We start from the raw sequence: 18534 nt of genomic DNA on the forward strand, positions 1-18534 counted from the left end.
ATGTAGAATTGTTAATGAAACATATAACATTTCGATAATGTATCATTTTGACTTGTCTTTTTCTTGAAATTTTTTTTTATTAAAGCCTGAAATGTGAGGTTTATCAATTAATAAAACTTTTGTCAAAACTTTACTTAAACATGTGATACATGTTACTAGATATGTTATGCTGTAAGTCACCCAACCAATATTTTTGATTTGTTAAAAATCTGTTGGTTTTCAACTTAATTTCTCTCTGTGTGTCTGAGTACTTCTTGAACATTTCCAGCACAGTTTAACAATACTGTGATAATATTGATAACGCTGATCATTTTGGTTGCTATATAATCGTGATGAAATTTTCATGCCATTTTATGTCTCTAATAAGAATATTTGTGTAAGCTAATTCTGATAAAACTTTAAAACTGTTAAAAAATAAATGTTTTTGAAACAGACATGCAAAAAAAAAAAGTGCCATTAAATTATTGAAATATTTGCTTAAAATACCCCCTGTGACTTTAAGTAAATAATTTAAGCCAAAGGTGTTTGTCTGACCAAAAAACAAATCAAAACAGACAATCAAACAAACAAACAAAAAAGTTTTACGAACCCTGCACTAAAAGAAGTACTACAAGTCAGTTTCAGGTCCTCTTAACCTGTCCTGTACTTTTTTTCTAGTTATTAAATTGGCTTGTTAAGTGTGAGTTTAATGCCACTCTTCTGATTATAGCCTGTATGATCTGGACACTTACTTCATTCTAAGCATTATGAAATGTATTTTAATTTTATGCTGCTATAACCGAAGGCTTAAAGATATCAAAATATTTTATTTAGAAACGGTGGAGTTTGCAGATGTCCGCACGATGTCACTAGTCTTTCAGTTTACAGGAGAATATTCCTGACTCCACTCAGCTCCGCCTCATTTTGTAGCTTCCGGAGCAGAGAGGCTTTGTTCAGAATTCGCCATTGTGTGTAGAAGCTACTGTAGTGCGTGGTTTCGTTTGAACATATCCTCAGCTACTATGCTGTCGGATTTTTATGATTTTGGCAAATTCGGAAGATTTAGAGACAATGACATCCAAAGGGCAATCAATATTTCGGGTTTGGATTTCTGTGTACTTTCTGTGTTGGCTTTGGAATATAGCGGGCGGACAGCTGGTGTATTCAGTGTCGGAGGAAGCAAACACAGGCACTACAGTTGGGAATTTGGTGAAGGATTTTAATCTGAATGTTCAGGACCTTGAGGTTCGAGGGTTTCATATTGTTCCAGGACCGAACAAGAGGTATTTCGATGTTAATACTAAAACTGGAATTCTCCATGTCAGAGAGAGAATTGATCGAGAAGAGATTTGCGAGCAGAATATTAGATGTTCTCTGCCTTTAGAAGCCATGATTAGCTCACCGTTGAATATTTACCGATTTGAAATAAATGTTGTTGACATTAATGACAATGCACCAGCATTTCAGACATCAGTAACACATCTGAATATTACCGAATCAACTATTTCAGGAGAGAGGTTTCCATTGCAGAGCGCGTTTGACGCAGATGTGGGAAGTAACTCCTTAAAGGGCTACAAGCTGAGCCCAAATGAACACTTCTCTCTGGATGTACAGGGCGGTGGAGATCAGAGCGTGTCTGCTGAATTAGTTTTGCAGAAAGCTTTAGATCGAGAAAAACAAGCCGTAATTTGTCTTACACTTACCGCTGTAGACGGAGGAAAACCTCCAAAATCTGGTACAACAGAAATTATAGTTAACGTTATGGATGTTAATGATAATATTCCTGTTTTCAGTAAGTCTTTTTATAAAACTAAAATTACTGAGAATGCAGCGCCTGGTACTCATGTGATAACGGTTCAAGCTGTTGATTTAGATGAGGGCGTAAACGGTGAAATAATGTATGCAATTGTCAAGCACAACAATGATAAAAATGTAGATGCATTTTTGATAAATCCAGAAACGGGTGAAATTACTGTAAACAATGATATAGACTATGAACAGAAGAATGCAATTGAACTTCGAGTACAAGCAAAAGATAAAAGTAATAACCCGAGAGGAGCACACTGTAAAGTACTGGTCGAGGTTGTGGATGTCAATGACAACATACCAGAGATATCTGTGACGTCTTTAGTGAACACTGTTAAAGAAGATGCTCCGATTGAGACAATGGTTGCAATGATAACTGTAAGTGATAGTGATGCTGGTAAAAACGGACAGGTAACCTTAACCATTCAGGGCTCTGCTCCTTTTAAAGTTCAGAACTCGTACAAGAATTATTATACTTTAGTTGTTAATGGACCTCTAGACAGAGAGCGCGCGTCTGAGTATAACGTGACTATCACAGCTACTGATGAAGGGACTCCGCCTCTCTCTAGCACCAGTGTCATTACTGTACACGTTTCTGATGTGAATGACAACGCGCCGCGCTTTCCAGAGCCCATCATTAATGTTTATGTGAAAGAGAACAGTCAGATTGGAGCTGTTATTCATACAGTATCTGCTTTTGATCCTGATGTAGGTGATCATGCTCGGATAACATATTCTTTACTAGAAAGCTCGAAAAGCGGCCCAGTAACATCCATGATCAACATAAACTCTGATAGTGGAGATATACACAGTTTACAGTCGTTTAACTATGAGGAGACAAAAACATTTGAGTTCAAAGTTCAAGCCACAGACTCTGGTGTTCCTCCGCTCAGCAGTAACGTGACTGTCAATGTTTTTATCCTGGATGAGAATGACAACAGTCCCGGGATTCTCGCGCCCTATTCCGAGCTCGGTTCCGTTAACACGGAGAACATTCCCTATTCTGCTGATGCGGGCTACTTTGTGGCCAAGATCAGGGCTGTAGATGCAGATTCTGGGTACAATGCGCTGCTGTCTTACCACATCTCTGAACCCAAAGGAAACAATCTGTTCCGAATCGGAACCAGCAGCGGGGAGATCAGGACTAAGAGGAGAATGAGTGACAATGACCTGAAAACTCACCCGCTGGTCATTTTGGTTTGTGATAACGGAGAGCCCTCACTGTCAGCGACTGTGTGTATTGATGTTGTGGTTGTTGAAAGCGCAGGTGATGTCAAGACTCCATTCAGACACGCGCCGATAAAGGAGGAGAGTTTCTCGGATTTAAATCTGTATTTGCTGATCGCCATTGTGTGCGTGTCCGTCATCTTTTTCCTGAGTCTCATCAGTTTGATAGCTGTAAAATGCCACAGGACAGACAGCAGTTTGAGCAGGTACAGCGCCCCGATGATCACCACTCACCCTGACGGGAGCTGGTCTTACTCCAAATCTGCTCAGCAGTATGACGTGTGTTTTAGCTCCGACACACTGAAGAGTGACGTAGTGGTTTTCCCTGCGCCATTTCCGCCTGCAGATGCAGAACTGATCAGTATTAATGGAGGAGACACTTTTACCAGCACACAAACACTTCCTAATAAAGAAAAGGTAAGAGTTTTGTATTACACGTGAGGAAAACGCTTGAATTAGAGCTGGTGTTTCTACTTAGAATTTTCATGCTCTTTATTGCTAGTTCAGGTGATTTTATATCAGGTTTTAGGGAAAATAAGAATCAATTTTACATTATTTCTCCCTAAATTAATCTATTGTCGTTGCACAAAGGTTTAAGCAGCAATATTATCTTCTTTTGCACCAACATACTCTGTCCATGGTGCTGAAAAGGCATATGTTCTTATCTACTGTTAATTCAGGGGATTGGTGAGTTGACGAAAAACTGTTAATTAACATAGGGTTAAATCATAAAATTTAAACAAAAATAATATTGAAATATAAAATATAAAGTTGAAATGTGTAATAAAGTAGTTTATGATCGCAGCGCTGCTTTGTTTACAGAGGTTACAGTGAAAACAGCTCTAATTCTGCTGTTCCATAAGCACCTGCTGTCAGACATTGGATTTAGCTTTTATTCAGCCTGTCTGCTGTTTTTGTTCAGATCAATGCGAAACCTGGATCAACATTTTGTTGTAAATCTTAATTGGTTGATGAAAAACAAACTAAGGTGCCTTCTAAAAATTTAAACGCTATAATAAAGTAGCCTATGTAGAATTGTTTATGAAGTAGATAGTCACTATAATGTATCATTTTGACTCATCCTTTTCTTGAAAAAAAAAATTATTTAAAGGCTGAAATGAGGTTTATGATTTTATAAAACCATTTTTTTTGTCAAAACTTTATTTTAACGTGATACATGTTAGCAGATAGGCTGTAAGTCACCTAACCTATATATATATATATATATATATTTGTTGTTGTTAAATCTGGTTTTCAATTTAATTTCTGTGTGTATGAGTACGTCTTGATCAATCCCAGCACAGTTTAACAATACAGTGATAATATTGATAACGCTGATCGTTTTGGTTGCTATATAATCGTGATGAAATATTCATGCCATTTTATATCTCTAATAACAATATTTATGTAAACTAATTCTGATAAAAACTTTAAAACTGTTAAAAAATAAATATTTTTGAAATAGATATGAGAAAATGTGCCATTAAATTATTGAAATAAATACTTAAAATCACAGGGGGTACTTCAAGTAAATATTTTAAGGCAAAGGTGTTTGGCTGACAAAAAACCACAACAAAAAAAGTTTCAAACCCTGCACTGGAAGTAATATATGTCCGTTTCAGGTCCTCTTAACCTGTCTTGTACTTTTTTCCAGTTATTAAATTGGCTTGTTAAGTGTGAGTTTAATGCCACTCTTCTGATTATAGCCTGCATGATCTGGACACTTACTTCATTCTAAGCATTATGAAATGTATTTTAATTTTATGCTGCTATAACCGAAGGCTTAAAGATATAAAAAATATTTTATTTAGAAAAAGTGGAGTTTGCAGATGTCCGCACGATGTCACTAGTCTTTCAGTTTACAGGAGAATATTCCTGACTCCACTCAGCTCCGCCTCATTTTGTAGCTTCCGGAGCAGAGAGGCTTTGTTCAGAATTCGCCATTGTGTGTAGAAGCTACTGTAGTGCGTGGTTTCGTTTGAACATATCCTCAGCTACTATGCTGTCGGATTTTTATGATTTTGGCAAATTCGGAAGATTTAGAGACAATGGCATCCAAAGGGCAATCAATATTTCGGGTTTGGATTTCTGTGTACTTTCTGTGTTGGCTTTGGAATATAGCGGGCGGACAGCTGGTGTATTCAGTGTCGGAGGAAGCAAACACAGGCACTACAGTTGGGAATTTGGTGAAGGATTTTAATCTGAATGTTCAGGACCTTGAGGTTCGAGGGTTTCATATTGTTCCAGGACCGAACAAGAGGTATTTCGATGTTAATACTAAAACTGGAATTCTCCATGTCAGAGAGAGAATTGATCGAGAAGAGATTTGCGAGCAGAATATTAAATGTTCTCTGCCTTTAGAAGCCATGATTAGCTCACCGTTGAATATTTACCGATTTGAAATAAACGTTGTTGACATTAATGACAATGCACCAGCATTTCAGACATCAGTAACATATTTGAATGTCAGCGAATCAGCTATTCCAGGAGAGAGATTTCCATTGCAGAGCGCGTTTGACGCAGATGTGGGAAGTAATTCGGTAAAGAGCTACAAGCTGAGCCCAAATGAACACTTCTCTCTGGATGTACAGGGCGGTGGAGATCAGAGTGTGTCTGCTGAATTAGTATTGCAGAAAGCTTTAGATCGAGAAAAACAAGCCGTAATTGATCTTACACTGATCGCTGTAGACGGAGGAAAACCTCCAAAATCTGGTACAACAGAAATTATAGTTAACGTTATGGATGTTAATGATAATATTCCTGTTTTCAGTAAGTCTTTGTATAAATCCAAAGTAACAGAAAATACGGCACGTGGTACTCACGTTATAACTGTTAAAGCAATTGATTTAGATGAGGGTGTGAACGGTCAAATCATTTATTCAGTAGTAAATCACAACAATGACAAAAATGTTGATGCGTTTTCAATAAACTCAGAAACAGGTGAAATTACTGTAACAAAAGATGTGGATTACGAGCAGAGGAATGCAATCGAACTCAGAGTACAAGCAAAAGATAGAGGTTATAACCCAAAAGCAGCACACTGTAAAGTACTGGTCGAGGTTGTGGATGTCAATGACAACATACCAGAGATATCTGTGACGTCTTTAGTGAACACTGTTAAAGAAGATGCTCCGATTGAGACAATGGTTGGAATGATAACTGTAAGTGATAGTGATGCTGGTAAAAACGGACAGGTAACCTTAACCATTCAGGGCTCTGCTCCTTTTAAAGTTCAGAACTCGTACAAGAATTATTATACTTTAGTTGTTAATGGACCTCTAGACAGAGAGCGCGCGTCTGAGTATAACGTGACTATCACAGCTACTGATGAAGGGACTCCGCCTCTCTCTAGCACCAGTGTCATTACTGTACACGTTTCTGATGTGAATGACAACGCGCCGCGCTTTCCAGAGCCCGTCATTAATGTTTATGTGAAAGAGAACAGTCAGATTGGAGCTGTTATTCATACAGTATCTGCTTTTGATCCTGATGTAGGTGATCATGCTCGGATAACATATTCTTTACTAGAAAGCTCGAAAAGCGGTCCAGTAACATCCATGATCAACATAAACACTGATAGTGGAGACATACACAGTTTACAGTCGTTTAACTATGAGGAGACAAAAACGTTTGAGTTCAAAGTTCAGGCCACAGACTCTGGTGTTCCTCCTCTCAGCAGTAACGTGACTGTCAATGTATTTATCCTGGATGAGAATGACAACAGTCCCGGGATTCTCGCGCCCTATTCCGAGCTCGGTTCCGTTAACACAGAGAACATTCCCTATTCTGCTGATGCGGGCTACTTTGTGGCCAAGATCAGGGCTGTAGATGCAGATTCTGGGTACAATGCGCTGCTGTCTTACCACATCTCTGAACCCAAAGGAAACAATCTGTTCCGAATCGGAACCAGCAGCGGGGAGATCAGGACTAAGAGGAGATTGAGTGACAATGACCTGAAAACTCACCCGCTGGTCATTTTGGTTTGTGATAACGGAGAGCCCTCACTGTCAGCGACTGTGTCTATTGATGTTGTGGTTGTTGAAAGCGCAGGTGATGTCAAGACTCCATTCAGACACGCGCCGATAAAGGAGGAGAGTTTCTCGGATTTAAATCTGTATTTGCTGATCGCCATTGTGTGCGTGTCCGTCATCTTCTTCCTGAGTCTCATCAGTTTGATAGCTGTAAAATGCCACAGGACAGACAGCAGTTTGAGCAGGTACAGCGCCCCGATGATCACCACTCACCCTGACGGGAGCTGGTCTTACTCCAAATCTGCTCAGCAGTATGACGTGTGTTTTAGCTCCGACACACTGAAGAGTGACGTAGTGGTTTTCCCTGCGCCATTTCCGCCTGCAGATGCAGAACTGATCAGTATTAATGGAGGAGACACTTTTACAAGAACACAAACACTTCCTAATAAAGAAAAGGTAAGACATAACATATAAAGCATTTTTTTTTTCATTTTTCAGAAACAACAGTCAAATGCGTAATAAATAAATAAATAAATAATAACCTAAAACAAATGTTTTTCCATTTTTCTAAAATGTACAGATAATGAGAAAAGTAATGTTTTAACTGATATTGTCATTTTATAGTTTTCGAAGCCACTTGGTGTCAGTATTGAGGTGTTTTGCAACTTTTGTGCGCGCCCACATTGGCTCCTCCTCAATCTCCTTTGAGCGCGCGCTTATGCGCTTTGTTCTGTTTCGTCTTTATGGCTGTAAGCATTGAAACAAATGGGCATATATGCTCATACCAAAGATTGGAAAGTGTTTTATTAATATTTACGAAATAGATGCGCAATGGCTCGGATAATTCTTCTTGACGGGACCGTTTTTTGTCTGGTTTTGCTGCGCTTGCTGTCTATAGCTTCAGCCCAGATCGCATATTCCATTTCAGAGGAGGTGAACACGGGGACGTTTGTTGGAAATATCGCAAAGGATCTTAATTTGAATGTCCAAGAACTGGAATCACGCGGATTTCATATCCCCGCAGTTTTGGGAAGGAAATATTTTGAGGTTAATTTGAAAACCGGTGTTCTGTTTGTCAGCGAAAGGATCAACAGGGAGGAATTTTGTCCAGCGTCACCGCAATGTTCAGTGAATTTAGAAGCCATTGTTAATAATCCTTTAAACCTGTTTCGCATTGAGATAAGTGTTTTAGATATTAATGACAATGCTCCGTCGTTTCGTGTTAGGTCTAAACAATTTAACATATCAGAGAATGCCTTTGTTGGAGACCGATTTCAGTTGCCTAGAGCGTCGGACCCTGATGTTGGAGCGAACTCGGTTAAAAACTACAAGCTGAGTCCAAACGAGCACTTTTCTCTGGATGTACAAAGCGGAGGAGAGCAGAGTGTGTCGCCTGAGTTAGTACTGCAGAAAGCTTTAGATCGAGAAAAACAGCCTGTGTTCCAGCTCACACTGACTGCTGTAGATGGAGGAAAACCTCCCAAATCAGGCACAATGCAGATAGTCATAAATGTGCAAGATGTGAATGATAATGCACCCGTGTTTGGTAAAGCTCTTTACAAAGTGCGTCTTGTTGAAAATGCACCAGTGGGAACATTAGTCATAAATCTAAATGCCACTGATTTAGATGAGGGTGTGAATAGTGAAATTATTTATTCTTTAGTGCACCAAGACAGCGATGACAAAGCAAACAGCGTTTTTAAAATGGATTCTTCCACCGGCGTGATTTCAGTGCAAGGCAGTGTGGATTTTGAGCAACACAATGCATACGAGATTCACGCTCAGGCTAAAGACAAAGGGTCGAGTCCGCGATCCGCGCACTGTAAAATATTAATAGAGGTTTTAGATATAAACGACAATGAGCCAGAAATATCATTAACGTCACAAGTGAACACAGTAAGGGAGGATGCTAAAAAAGAAACAACGGTTGCTTTGATAACGATATCGGACAAAGACTCGGGAAAGAATGGGAATACGCATGGGAAAGTGCAAGGTGATGTTCCTTTTAAATTACAGTCGTCGTATAAAAACTATTATTCTCTTGTTGTCGATGGGCCGTTGGATAGAGAGCGTGTTGATCGATATAATGTCACAATCATGGCGTCAGATGAAGGGACTCCGCCTCTTTCTGCCACTCGTGTTTTTACAGTATATGTATCTGATGTTAATGACAATCCGCCACGTTTCCCAAATCCTGTCATAAATATCTTTGTTAAAGAAAATGGTCCTAAAGGCCAAATCATTTACACTATTTCAGCTTTTGATCCAGATTTAGATGAAAATTCCAAAATTACTTATGGATTATTGCAACCACTTCATAAATCTGGAAATGCATATTCTGCTGTTATTATAAACTCTGACAGTGGGGATATATACAGTTTACAGTCATTTAACTATGAGGAGACAAAAACGTTTGAGTTCAAAGTTCAAGCCACAGACTCTGGTGTTCCTCCTCTCAGCAGTAATGTGACTGTCAATGTTTTTATCCTGGATGAGAATGACAACAGTCCCGGGATTCTCGCGCCCTATTCCGAGCTCGGTTCCGTTAACACGGAGAACATTCCCTATTCTGCTGATGCGGGCTACTTTGTGGCCAAGATCAGGGCTGTAGATGCAGATTCTGGGTACAATGCGCTGCTGTCTTACCACATCTCTGAACCCAAAGGAAACAATCTGTTCCGAATCGGAACCAGCAGCGGGGAGATCAGGACTAAGAGGAGAATGAGTGACAATGACCTGAAAACTCACCCGCTGGTCATTTTGGTTTGTGATAACGGAGAGCCCTCACTGTCAGCGACTGTGTCTATTGATGTTGTGGTTGTTGAAAGCGCAGGTGACGTCAAGACTCCATTCAGACACGCGCCGATAAAGGAGGAGAGTTTCTCGGATTTAAATCTGTATTTGCTGATCGCCATTGTGTGCGTGTCCGTCATCTTTTTCCTGAGTCTCATCAGTTTGATAGCTGTAAAATGCCACAGGACAGACAGCAGTTTGGGCAGGTACAGCGCCCCGATGATCACCACTCACCCTGACGGGAGCTGGTCTTACTCCAAATCTGCTCAGCAGTATGACGTGTGTTTTAGCTCCGACACACTGAAGAGTGACGTAGTGGTTTTCCCTGCGCCATTTCCACCTGCAGATGCAGAACTGATCAGTATTAATGGAGGAGACACTTTTACAAGAACACAAACTCTTCCTAATAAAGAAAAGGTAAGCCTTTATAGGGGGCCTCTATTTGTCCAGATGAAATATATATTTTTTCACCTGAAGTTCCTATGTGTGCTTTTACATAGTTCCTTGTATTGAGTTCCTGACACCTCTACAGAATCATGGGCCTTTTTAGATTGCCTGAGATTGAGAGCTCTCCATGGTGCTGAAACACACTGATAAGCATCTCCAGCAACAGTGAGCTGAATTGAGCAGTACTTTTTATGGTGCCTGTATGGAATACCAAATTTTATGTTTGGCCAAACTATACAGATCAGTTTCAAGGGTTTTTCCTCATATTTGCAGCTGTTATTATTTTATTTTTAATTTTTTTCTTTATTGCCTTTTTTCTCCCCAGTTCTGGCCACTTGTATTATGCAGAGATTACTACGTTTGTTTCTAGGTCTGAACATGAGTCAGATGGCTATCACGTGGAGCGGATTTGTCGCTGCCTGTGTCATGTTGGTTAAAGAGGCCATGCCCGGCTTCTGTGCTCCCCTTGGGTGATTTCTGGCACATAAACAGCAACAAAGGATGCTACTACTGGGCTTAAATTTGCCAGTGCTATCTTACTGAACGCATGCCTTTTCCCTATTTTTTTATTTATTTATTTTTTTTTACTTACTGCAGGCACTGGTGGTGTGCCTTTTCAACCTTTCTGTGTGCCTTTCAATCATTTTAGAAGCTATTTCCCGATGGAAATTTTGTTTAAATTCACTTTGTAAACAGGGTTCAGTAGATTAGAATTTTAACTGCAGTGCAGCCACAGACTGTCTCTCCTTGCAGCTGAGGGTAGGAGCAATACAGATCATTTCTACAGCCTGTAATTTGGAGAAGAGCTGTCAAATATCCCTATTTATAGTACTGTCTCATTCGCAAATTATATATATATATATATATATATATATATATATATATATGTTGTACACACACGCACACACACAGCTCCAGTTAATAGCTCCAGTAGATGAGATGAGAAAATATATATATATTTTAATGTTATCTCATCTGATCTTTTACAGTACACCTGCAGGTTTGTGCATTGCTGTGTTTTGTTGTGTTAAGCACAACCACACAAAGCAGAATTCAGCTCTATTATTGTCTCTGCACCGGCTGAGATTTTCCTTCTAAGCGGATGCATGTTGCCTGTGTGGGAGAACAAAAGGGGGATGGGAGAGAGAAAAAGAGGGATAGAGAAAGGGAGGAGAGTGGGGTGCTGAGGAAGGAGAGATGGGATAAAATGTAGAGCGAAAAATCCATAGAGAGGGAGAGAGATGGGACGTGTAGTGGGGGGAGGGGCCGGTAATTTTCCGTTCTGTGCTGCAGGAGCCCATGGTTTGCAGGCTGAACTCATAGTTCTGACATCATCACTGTCAATCACACCGAAGCCCCACCCTGTGCTCCAGTTCTGCTGAGGACAAGAGTAACTGTGACAACAACCGCAAACACAGTCATGCTGTTTATAGAGTGAGCAGTATATGTGTGTGTTTGTGATAGTTTGCTTATATGAGCAGAGGTTGCACATTTGATATTTGTTGACCAGCAGTATGAGTAAGAGTGTCAGCAGCAAAGGTTTCATTACAGTCCTGCACTGACTCTGGCTTGTACAGAGCATTAAATTGATTTCATAAGCACATTACGAAGATGCAGTTCAGCTAATTGCTTTACATTTTAGTAATGTGCCTTAATGCAAAGAGGTCCACTCACATGAGGAGAAACTCAATTCAACATCAGCTGTGCTGCAGGATAGATTTATTATTCACAATATTCTTTTGCAGTGAAATATTTTAATGTTTTTTTTTCCCCCAAGACCATGTCATTAGAACATTTTCCTTCAAATTCTTCATGACTTGCAAGAATGAGAATGTTAAAGCAAAGAATTTTGAATCGCATCTGTAATGCAAATGTTAGTTGCTACAATGTTGTTATAGTTGGTACATTTCAACTCTGTCCATCAATCAGTTCAAATCAATCAATATGTAACTTATTTAACAGTTCGTTTTCAGCATCATTTAAAATATATTTTTTAAAGATTATCTTAGCACAGAATATGTATTGTATTTAGCCTTAAACATTTAGAATAAAATTGGCAATAATAGATTTTTGGTTAGGTTTATGGTCCCCCTGACTCCCTGAAATGAGTTTAGAGCAAAATAAACCATAACATATTGAATACTTTTTGCTCCATCATAACCCATTTGTAGTTATGTCATACAGTTATGAGCTAAAGCACATGATTTATTGGCACAATCATTGACCAGTTGTTAATCAAGTAACATGTGTCTTTTGTTCCCTCTACTCCTCTGTCTCCCTCACTTCCTGTCCAAACACATGCCATAATGATGTTACATTGCAATCTTGGCACTTAGTGTCTTTTCTTATCCCTTCATCTTCAGGTTGTCATGGTGACCGGGCTCTGTTTCTTTACAACCAGCCAATGCTGCATTTTGCCACACCCACACACACAGTGAGAGAGAGACAGAGAGAAAGCAATGGGGGAGAGAAAACGGGAAAGAGCATGCGGAGTCTGTGTGAGCAGAAAGGGTGTGGTGAGCTGTTACGGTAAATGAAAGGAAGAAAGACAGTAGATTTAGAGTATGTTCATGAAAAAGAGGGAATAAAAGGGGAAGCAGGTGGCATAGGCAAACAAATTAGGGTGTCGGGGAGACAATAAAAACCTGATTTGCTGAATTAATTCACTCTCGGGAGTGTGAGTGGAGAAACGGCAGCCACTGGGAGTTTAGCCACTGATTAAACATGACAGAATTTATCATAGACTCATTGAGAGACAGAGAGGAAGAAAGAGAGGGAGAGACAAGGAGCAGGAAAAGATGATGAAACATGGGCGGCGCCAGTAGTGCCTTTAGGATGTAAACCCTGATTGTTTTTAGTGAAAGAATTAATTTTTTTTTTTTTTTTTTAATAAAATCACTTCCTTTCCCACAGAGTGGCTAAATTTACTAACAAAAATAAATTTTGTGCTCCAGTATTATAATTTAGATGTAGTGTCATAAGCCAAGTCTTTTGCATATATTAGCTCATACTTGGAAGGAGCTTTAATTGTAGGACACACAAGCCTGGACATTTGTCTTTGCAAAACTCTTTGAAAACCACAATGTAAAAACTTAGCAAAAATTGACAAACTAAGCAGCTATTTTTTCCTGATGCACTCATTTAACAACCTTTTAAATAAAACAATTTGCAGCAACCCAACTGTTGTGTGTAGGCCTACTGTGTGCTGTAAATGTACAAAACTATTAAAGAGTGAAAATAATTGTTTTTCAAAGCTGTAAATTAAAAGTTTTGGAGTCCATCTTGCAATAAAGTACGATTTTAGCATTTTTACTTAAAAATCTCATGTTTAAATCAATGTGGGGTTTTTCTTCAGTTTTTGTAATTTTGTGAAATTTACTAGTAATTGTTATTATTATTTTAAATAATAATAATAATAATACTTTTGAATACAGTAATAATAATTACTATTGAATATTTTGAAATACTTGCAATAATAATTGAATAATACAATTTATTCCATTTACTATTACAATAATAATTACTATTGAATACATGCATGAATACAGAGATGCTGCTTCTGGTACTTTTCCCCTTGAAAACACTTACCCTATGCTATTATAATATTTCAGCATTCATTCTGAAATATACATACTGTTATGTGTCTGTCCTAAGTTGTGAATGTACACTGACTCTAGAACTGTTCTTGTAGGGCAAGCGGTGAAAAGAAAAGAAAAATAATGGAAAACCTGGCTATTTGATTTATTCTTGCTTTCACACACATACACAGCATTTATGGGGTTCTCAGTGGCTTTGCAGCTCTGTCTGTGCAGAGGATTACTGAGGCTTGTCTGCATTGCCTGATAGCTTTGTTTCACCTCCACAGGCGTCTATTTTAGAATCAGGCTTCTGAAGGGCAGCCAGTGCTGAGGCAGCAGGGTTTATCAGGATCCCAGGGGTTGACTTTTTGTTTTATGTTTAGTAAAATCATGGACTGTTCTCTGACGAAGAAATGTAATGGAGGAGAAATTACACATGGTTTGGGATCACAGATCCGGGGATCACGTTGGTTTACAGAAGCAGAGAGTGTTTTGGGTGCATTTAGATGTGCCTGCAGAGAATAGAACAGAGAATTCTGAATGTTTTATTTATTCTGCTGTCCCTAAAATGTCCTTTTGAAGATGTACTAGAAGTTTGAATGCTTTTTTGAAAATCTAGGCTATGATTAGTAACGCCTATCTTGGGAGTTTTAATTATTAGAGAATGTAAATATTTGTTCTGGCAATGATTCAATTTAATTACAGTTCTTTAAAATAAATAATTTTTTGAAGTTGTAAATAAAAGAGATTATTTGAGTATGTTTTATAATAAGGCAATTTCAGTTTTTTTCTACTTAATGTAATGGTTTAGTTTCTTTGTTTCTTTGTTACTGTCAGATTTTCTAACAATTTCTGAATGTCAATTTTTACATATTTTTTTTATTGCATATTTTGTGATGTTTACCAATGTCGAAATATAGAAAGAAGATACAAATATTTTGCCTTCTCACTCACTCTTGCCTTTAAATTTTTCTTTTAAATTTGAATAGTTTCATGATTGGTCAGAATATGCCAGTTTAGTCTACATTTAAACCATTATTTAAGGGCAGCTGAGAAGGAAAAGAGGAAGGGAGAATAGGTTGTTTTAAAAATAATCACACTACAGGAGAAATGTGGAAATTTCCGGCAGACATAAGTATTGAGGATAAGAGCATGTTTAGAGATGAAATTTGCAAACAGGTTTTTTTATGTATTTTTTATTCCATCCCATTGCTGCTTTTCTCCATGACAACATGCATTCTGATATTAGTTATGCAGACCTGCAGTTCTTCTTTGTACCCATAGAGGTCTGACTTTACCCATCCTCTGTTTGACAACCCATTCATGCTGACACACCCAGAGTATTTTCTTCTTCTTGGTCTTTCAGCCTATATCTAATTAATATTCAGGTGGCCTAGAAATAAAATGGTAAAGGATGATGGAAAAAATAAATAAATTAAATAAAAATGTTAGGAGAGGAAAAAGCTGAACTTTATTAAATGTGATATTGATATTTTTGTGTATCTTATAATATAGCAAAGTTGTAATCTGTACATATATCCAAAGTTGTTTACATTCAATTGCACAATACAAATGTAGAATTTAATTGGATATATTTTTACAGAATTCTATATTTCTATAAAATATTATTTATAGAATACCTTATACATTTAATTATATGAATTTATTTTTCATTTTTAATAATACATTTATTTAACTGTAACAAAGTCAAATGTTCAATTAATATATTTCTATAACAAACATATACGGCTTGATATTTTCATGTAGCTTATACCATTGAAAAGCTTTAATCAAAACAAATATCCATAGATATTTACTGTAAATTGTACTATAAAGATGTATAATTTGATGTAAATGTTGAGCAAATATATCTAATTGTATCAATATTTTTTTTACATGTTTCTATAACAAACATCTATGGAAAATATCCAATTAGATACACATAGTAGAAAAAACTGAATACATAAATAGTTTATCAAATAGAGCATGGTGGTCTGTGAATGAGTGCAGTGAGGTCATCACTTATGGCCCTGAGCTGTGTGACAATGAAGAGGGAAGCCACAGTCAAACAGAAGTCACAAAACTGACTCACACACATTTTTTAGACAGACAACACTGACTCACACCCTCCCATAATGACCCTCATTTTATAAAGACATGTGAGGACAATTCAACACATGAATTATAGAAAATTCACGGTAACAGTTTATTTTGATAGTCCACTTTAGACATTCTACTAACAGTAAGTAACTTTGCAACTACATGTCAACTAGCAGTCATTAGAGTATTAGTAGACGGTCTGCTTAATATCTTCTAACACTTTATTTTAATGGGTCCACAACATACAACATACTGACTATCAGAAACTTTGCAACTATATGTCAGCTTACTCTACTAACCCTAAACCTACCCAACTGAGAGTTAGTAGACATGTAGTTGCAAATTAATGAGAATTAGTTGACATGTCGTTGACATATAGTTACAAAGTTACTTATAGTTAGTAGAATGTCTAAAGTGGACTATCGAAATAAAGTGTAACCGAATTCACTCTCATAAACGTTTCTACTCAGACTCACCTCTAACAACTGTGTGACAAAGCTGGGCCTGCAAAAGCTCTGTTCTGCACAACAGCCATTATTGCAGTCTAATGAATGTCTTTTTAAAGGGGCAATAACTGCGCTGTAATGATCCAGTGTTAATATTTCAGAGTCACTTATAATGAGTGAGTAGAGCTGGAAAATAATATCTAACAGTGACTGGTGAGACTCTGATACAATGAGGTGATGCTATCTATCTATCTATCTATCTATCTATCTATCTATCTATCTATCTATCTATCTATCTATCTATCTATCTATCTATCTATCTATCTATCTATCTATCTATCTATCTATCTATCTATCTATCTATCTATCTATCTATCTATCTATCGTAATATGGTCAATCCTGAAAGTGTATTTGCTTTTGTGTATTGAAACACAAAAAAGTGGTCTCAGACTTTTGGATGCCACTGTGGGTAAATAATGTGTGTATGTCCTGTTTACATCTAGAAAAGCTAAGAAAATCTGAGGAAGTTGAAGTTAAGGTGTAAAATTTAACATTGTACAGACAAATTTCATAGCAAGCGAATAAATGGTTTAGGGTCGTCGATGAGAATTGCAGAATGAAAGGTTTTATTTGTTGATAAAAAAGCTTCCGATACAGAAATATTCAGCAATTGCATAACATTTAAGACACTGAATTGCATTAAATTTGTCTTCAGAAGGCGCAAAACAGCGTCTTTTTGTTGAGTCTGACAGGTGTCCGTTTGACCAGAAAGTAGGAGAGATAACTTCATCTAAAACCGCGAGAGAGGGGGGAAACAATTAGCAGCAGACAGCAGATGGATGCAGTTCCAACAGGTAAGACAGGGAGATGTCAATGTTGTACAAATGCATCACAGCACAAAGAGAGACAGAAAACGACAGTGAGAGAATGTGTGTGCGTGTACATGCTAAACAGACCTCGAAGGAAAGGCCAGGTGTTTGGATCAGCTTGCGTGCATAATTGGCGAGATTATCGCAGGTTTTTTTCTTCCTCCTCTTTGAAATGGGCGTAAACAGCCGTGTGTGTCCCGCGGGGAGCGTCTGTGAAATGTCAGGGCAGCGCAGTCAGAGCTCACCTTTGCTGAGCAAAATAGAAAAGAATACATTTGGTGACTTTGTGCAAAGAATATTTTTATGAATTGAATAGTTGCCTGTGGTTATCTTTTCACAGTTTGCATTGAATGCTATTAATTAAAATAGTAATATAATTACTTATAAATGTGTATATCAAATATTTTAAAATGAGGCAAGCCACATCTGCAGTATAAATAGCTCTAATTTATTGTACAGTATTGTTGTGAATTTGTTGGATATACACACAAGTTCTGTGACTTATTCTTAATAATTTTTTTAAAGACTTAAGATCCACCCCTTTCTCTTATTCTCTCTCTCTCTCTCTCTCTCTCTCCCTCCCTTGCTGTTAATGCTTTGATTTGTTTTAAATCCAGGTGTTAGCAATGAATGTACTTTTTGTTTTCAGAGAGAGACCGTTTTTCATAACTTTTTGTATCGTTCAAGACTTAAGCCTTTATCTGGTGGTTTGCTAAATCGTTTTAATTGTTTTAATGAGAGGTTTTCTGTGCAAACGTTTATTTTGGGCTTTAAATGTTCAAAAATGAAAGTATGAGTGTCAATTGTTTAATTGTATTTGTAAAGCCAAAATGGCCATTTATATTAAAAGAAGAGATAAAACTGATAAAACAAAAAGGAATATAATGTTGAAAGGGTGTTTACAGCTATGACCAAATCAAGGTTTTTAATTGATTTTCGTTTTTACGAAGCTATGGACTCTCGCTCGCTCTCTCTCTGTCTTCCTTAGTTCTGATCAGAGCGTGTCGCTGCGTTCTGTCTTGTCGTGGGCGTGTGGATTCTCCAGAGGCAGAGAGAGGCGAGCGGTGGCTAGAGAGGGTGGAATGTGGGGGAGCTAAAACTCGCCCTGTGGCCTGATGACTCAAAGCACCAGGTTCTTAGGTCATTCCGTCTAAACATCAACCTAAACATAGCACTGCTATTTAATCCTGCCAGACATCACTTGTCGTCAAATAGCACCGCTAGTTGTCACATTTTTTTAATCAAGTGAATATTTGTCAGGGTAGGTGCATTTCTGTGTAGCCATATACCTTCAAGTCTTGGCTACAAAAGGTAGGC

General features: G+C 37.9%; 4 protein-coding genes across 7 annotated transcripts in view; all 4 read left to right on the forward strand.

Moving 5' to 3' along the window:
- LOC306852915 (protocadherin Fat 4-like) overlaps window positions 1-18534 on the forward strand; it is a gene marked incomplete at its 3' end in the record, with an annotated part of 273486 nt that overhangs the window by 154425 nt on the left and 100527 nt on the right. The gene's annotated exons all lie outside the window — the stretch shown is intronic.
- LOC306853487 (protocadherin alpha-3-like) overlaps window positions 1-18534 on the forward strand; it is a 126928-nt gene that overhangs the window by 86359 nt on the left and 22035 nt on the right. The window lies entirely within an intron of this gene.
- LOC306853481 (protocadherin alpha-C2-like) overlaps window positions 1-18534 on the forward strand; it is a gene marked incomplete at its 5' end in the record, with an annotated part of 79460 nt that overhangs the window by 35924 nt on the left and 25002 nt on the right. The window contains one exon of one of the 4 annotated variants that reach the window (XM_079390935.1): window positions 4930-7439. The exons of 2 other annotated variants lie outside the window; for them this stretch is intronic. In XM_079390935.1, coding sequence (XP_079247061.1) covers window positions 5028-7439 — 2412 coding nt within the window. Of the gene's footprint in view, window positions 1-4929; window positions 7440-7726; window positions 10194-18534 lie in introns of those variants that run through there. One more of the 4 variants, XM_079390934.1, reaches the window with a different exon arrangement.
- Window positions 1051-3453, forward strand: LOC306852879 (protocadherin alpha-5-like; the record flags this gene model as incomplete). Its single annotated transcript, XM_079389999.1, has 1 exon — window positions 1051-3453. One exon carries the CDS (start codon window positions 1051-1053, stop codon window positions 3451-3453), a length of 2403 nt encoding a protein of 800 aa, XP_079246125.1.

This window comes from Barbus barbus, assembly GCF_936440315.1.
Source record: "Barbus barbus genome assembly, chromosome: 33".
Taxonomy (NCBI): domain Eukaryota; kingdom Metazoa; phylum Chordata; class Actinopteri; order Cypriniformes; family Cyprinidae; genus Barbus; species Barbus barbus.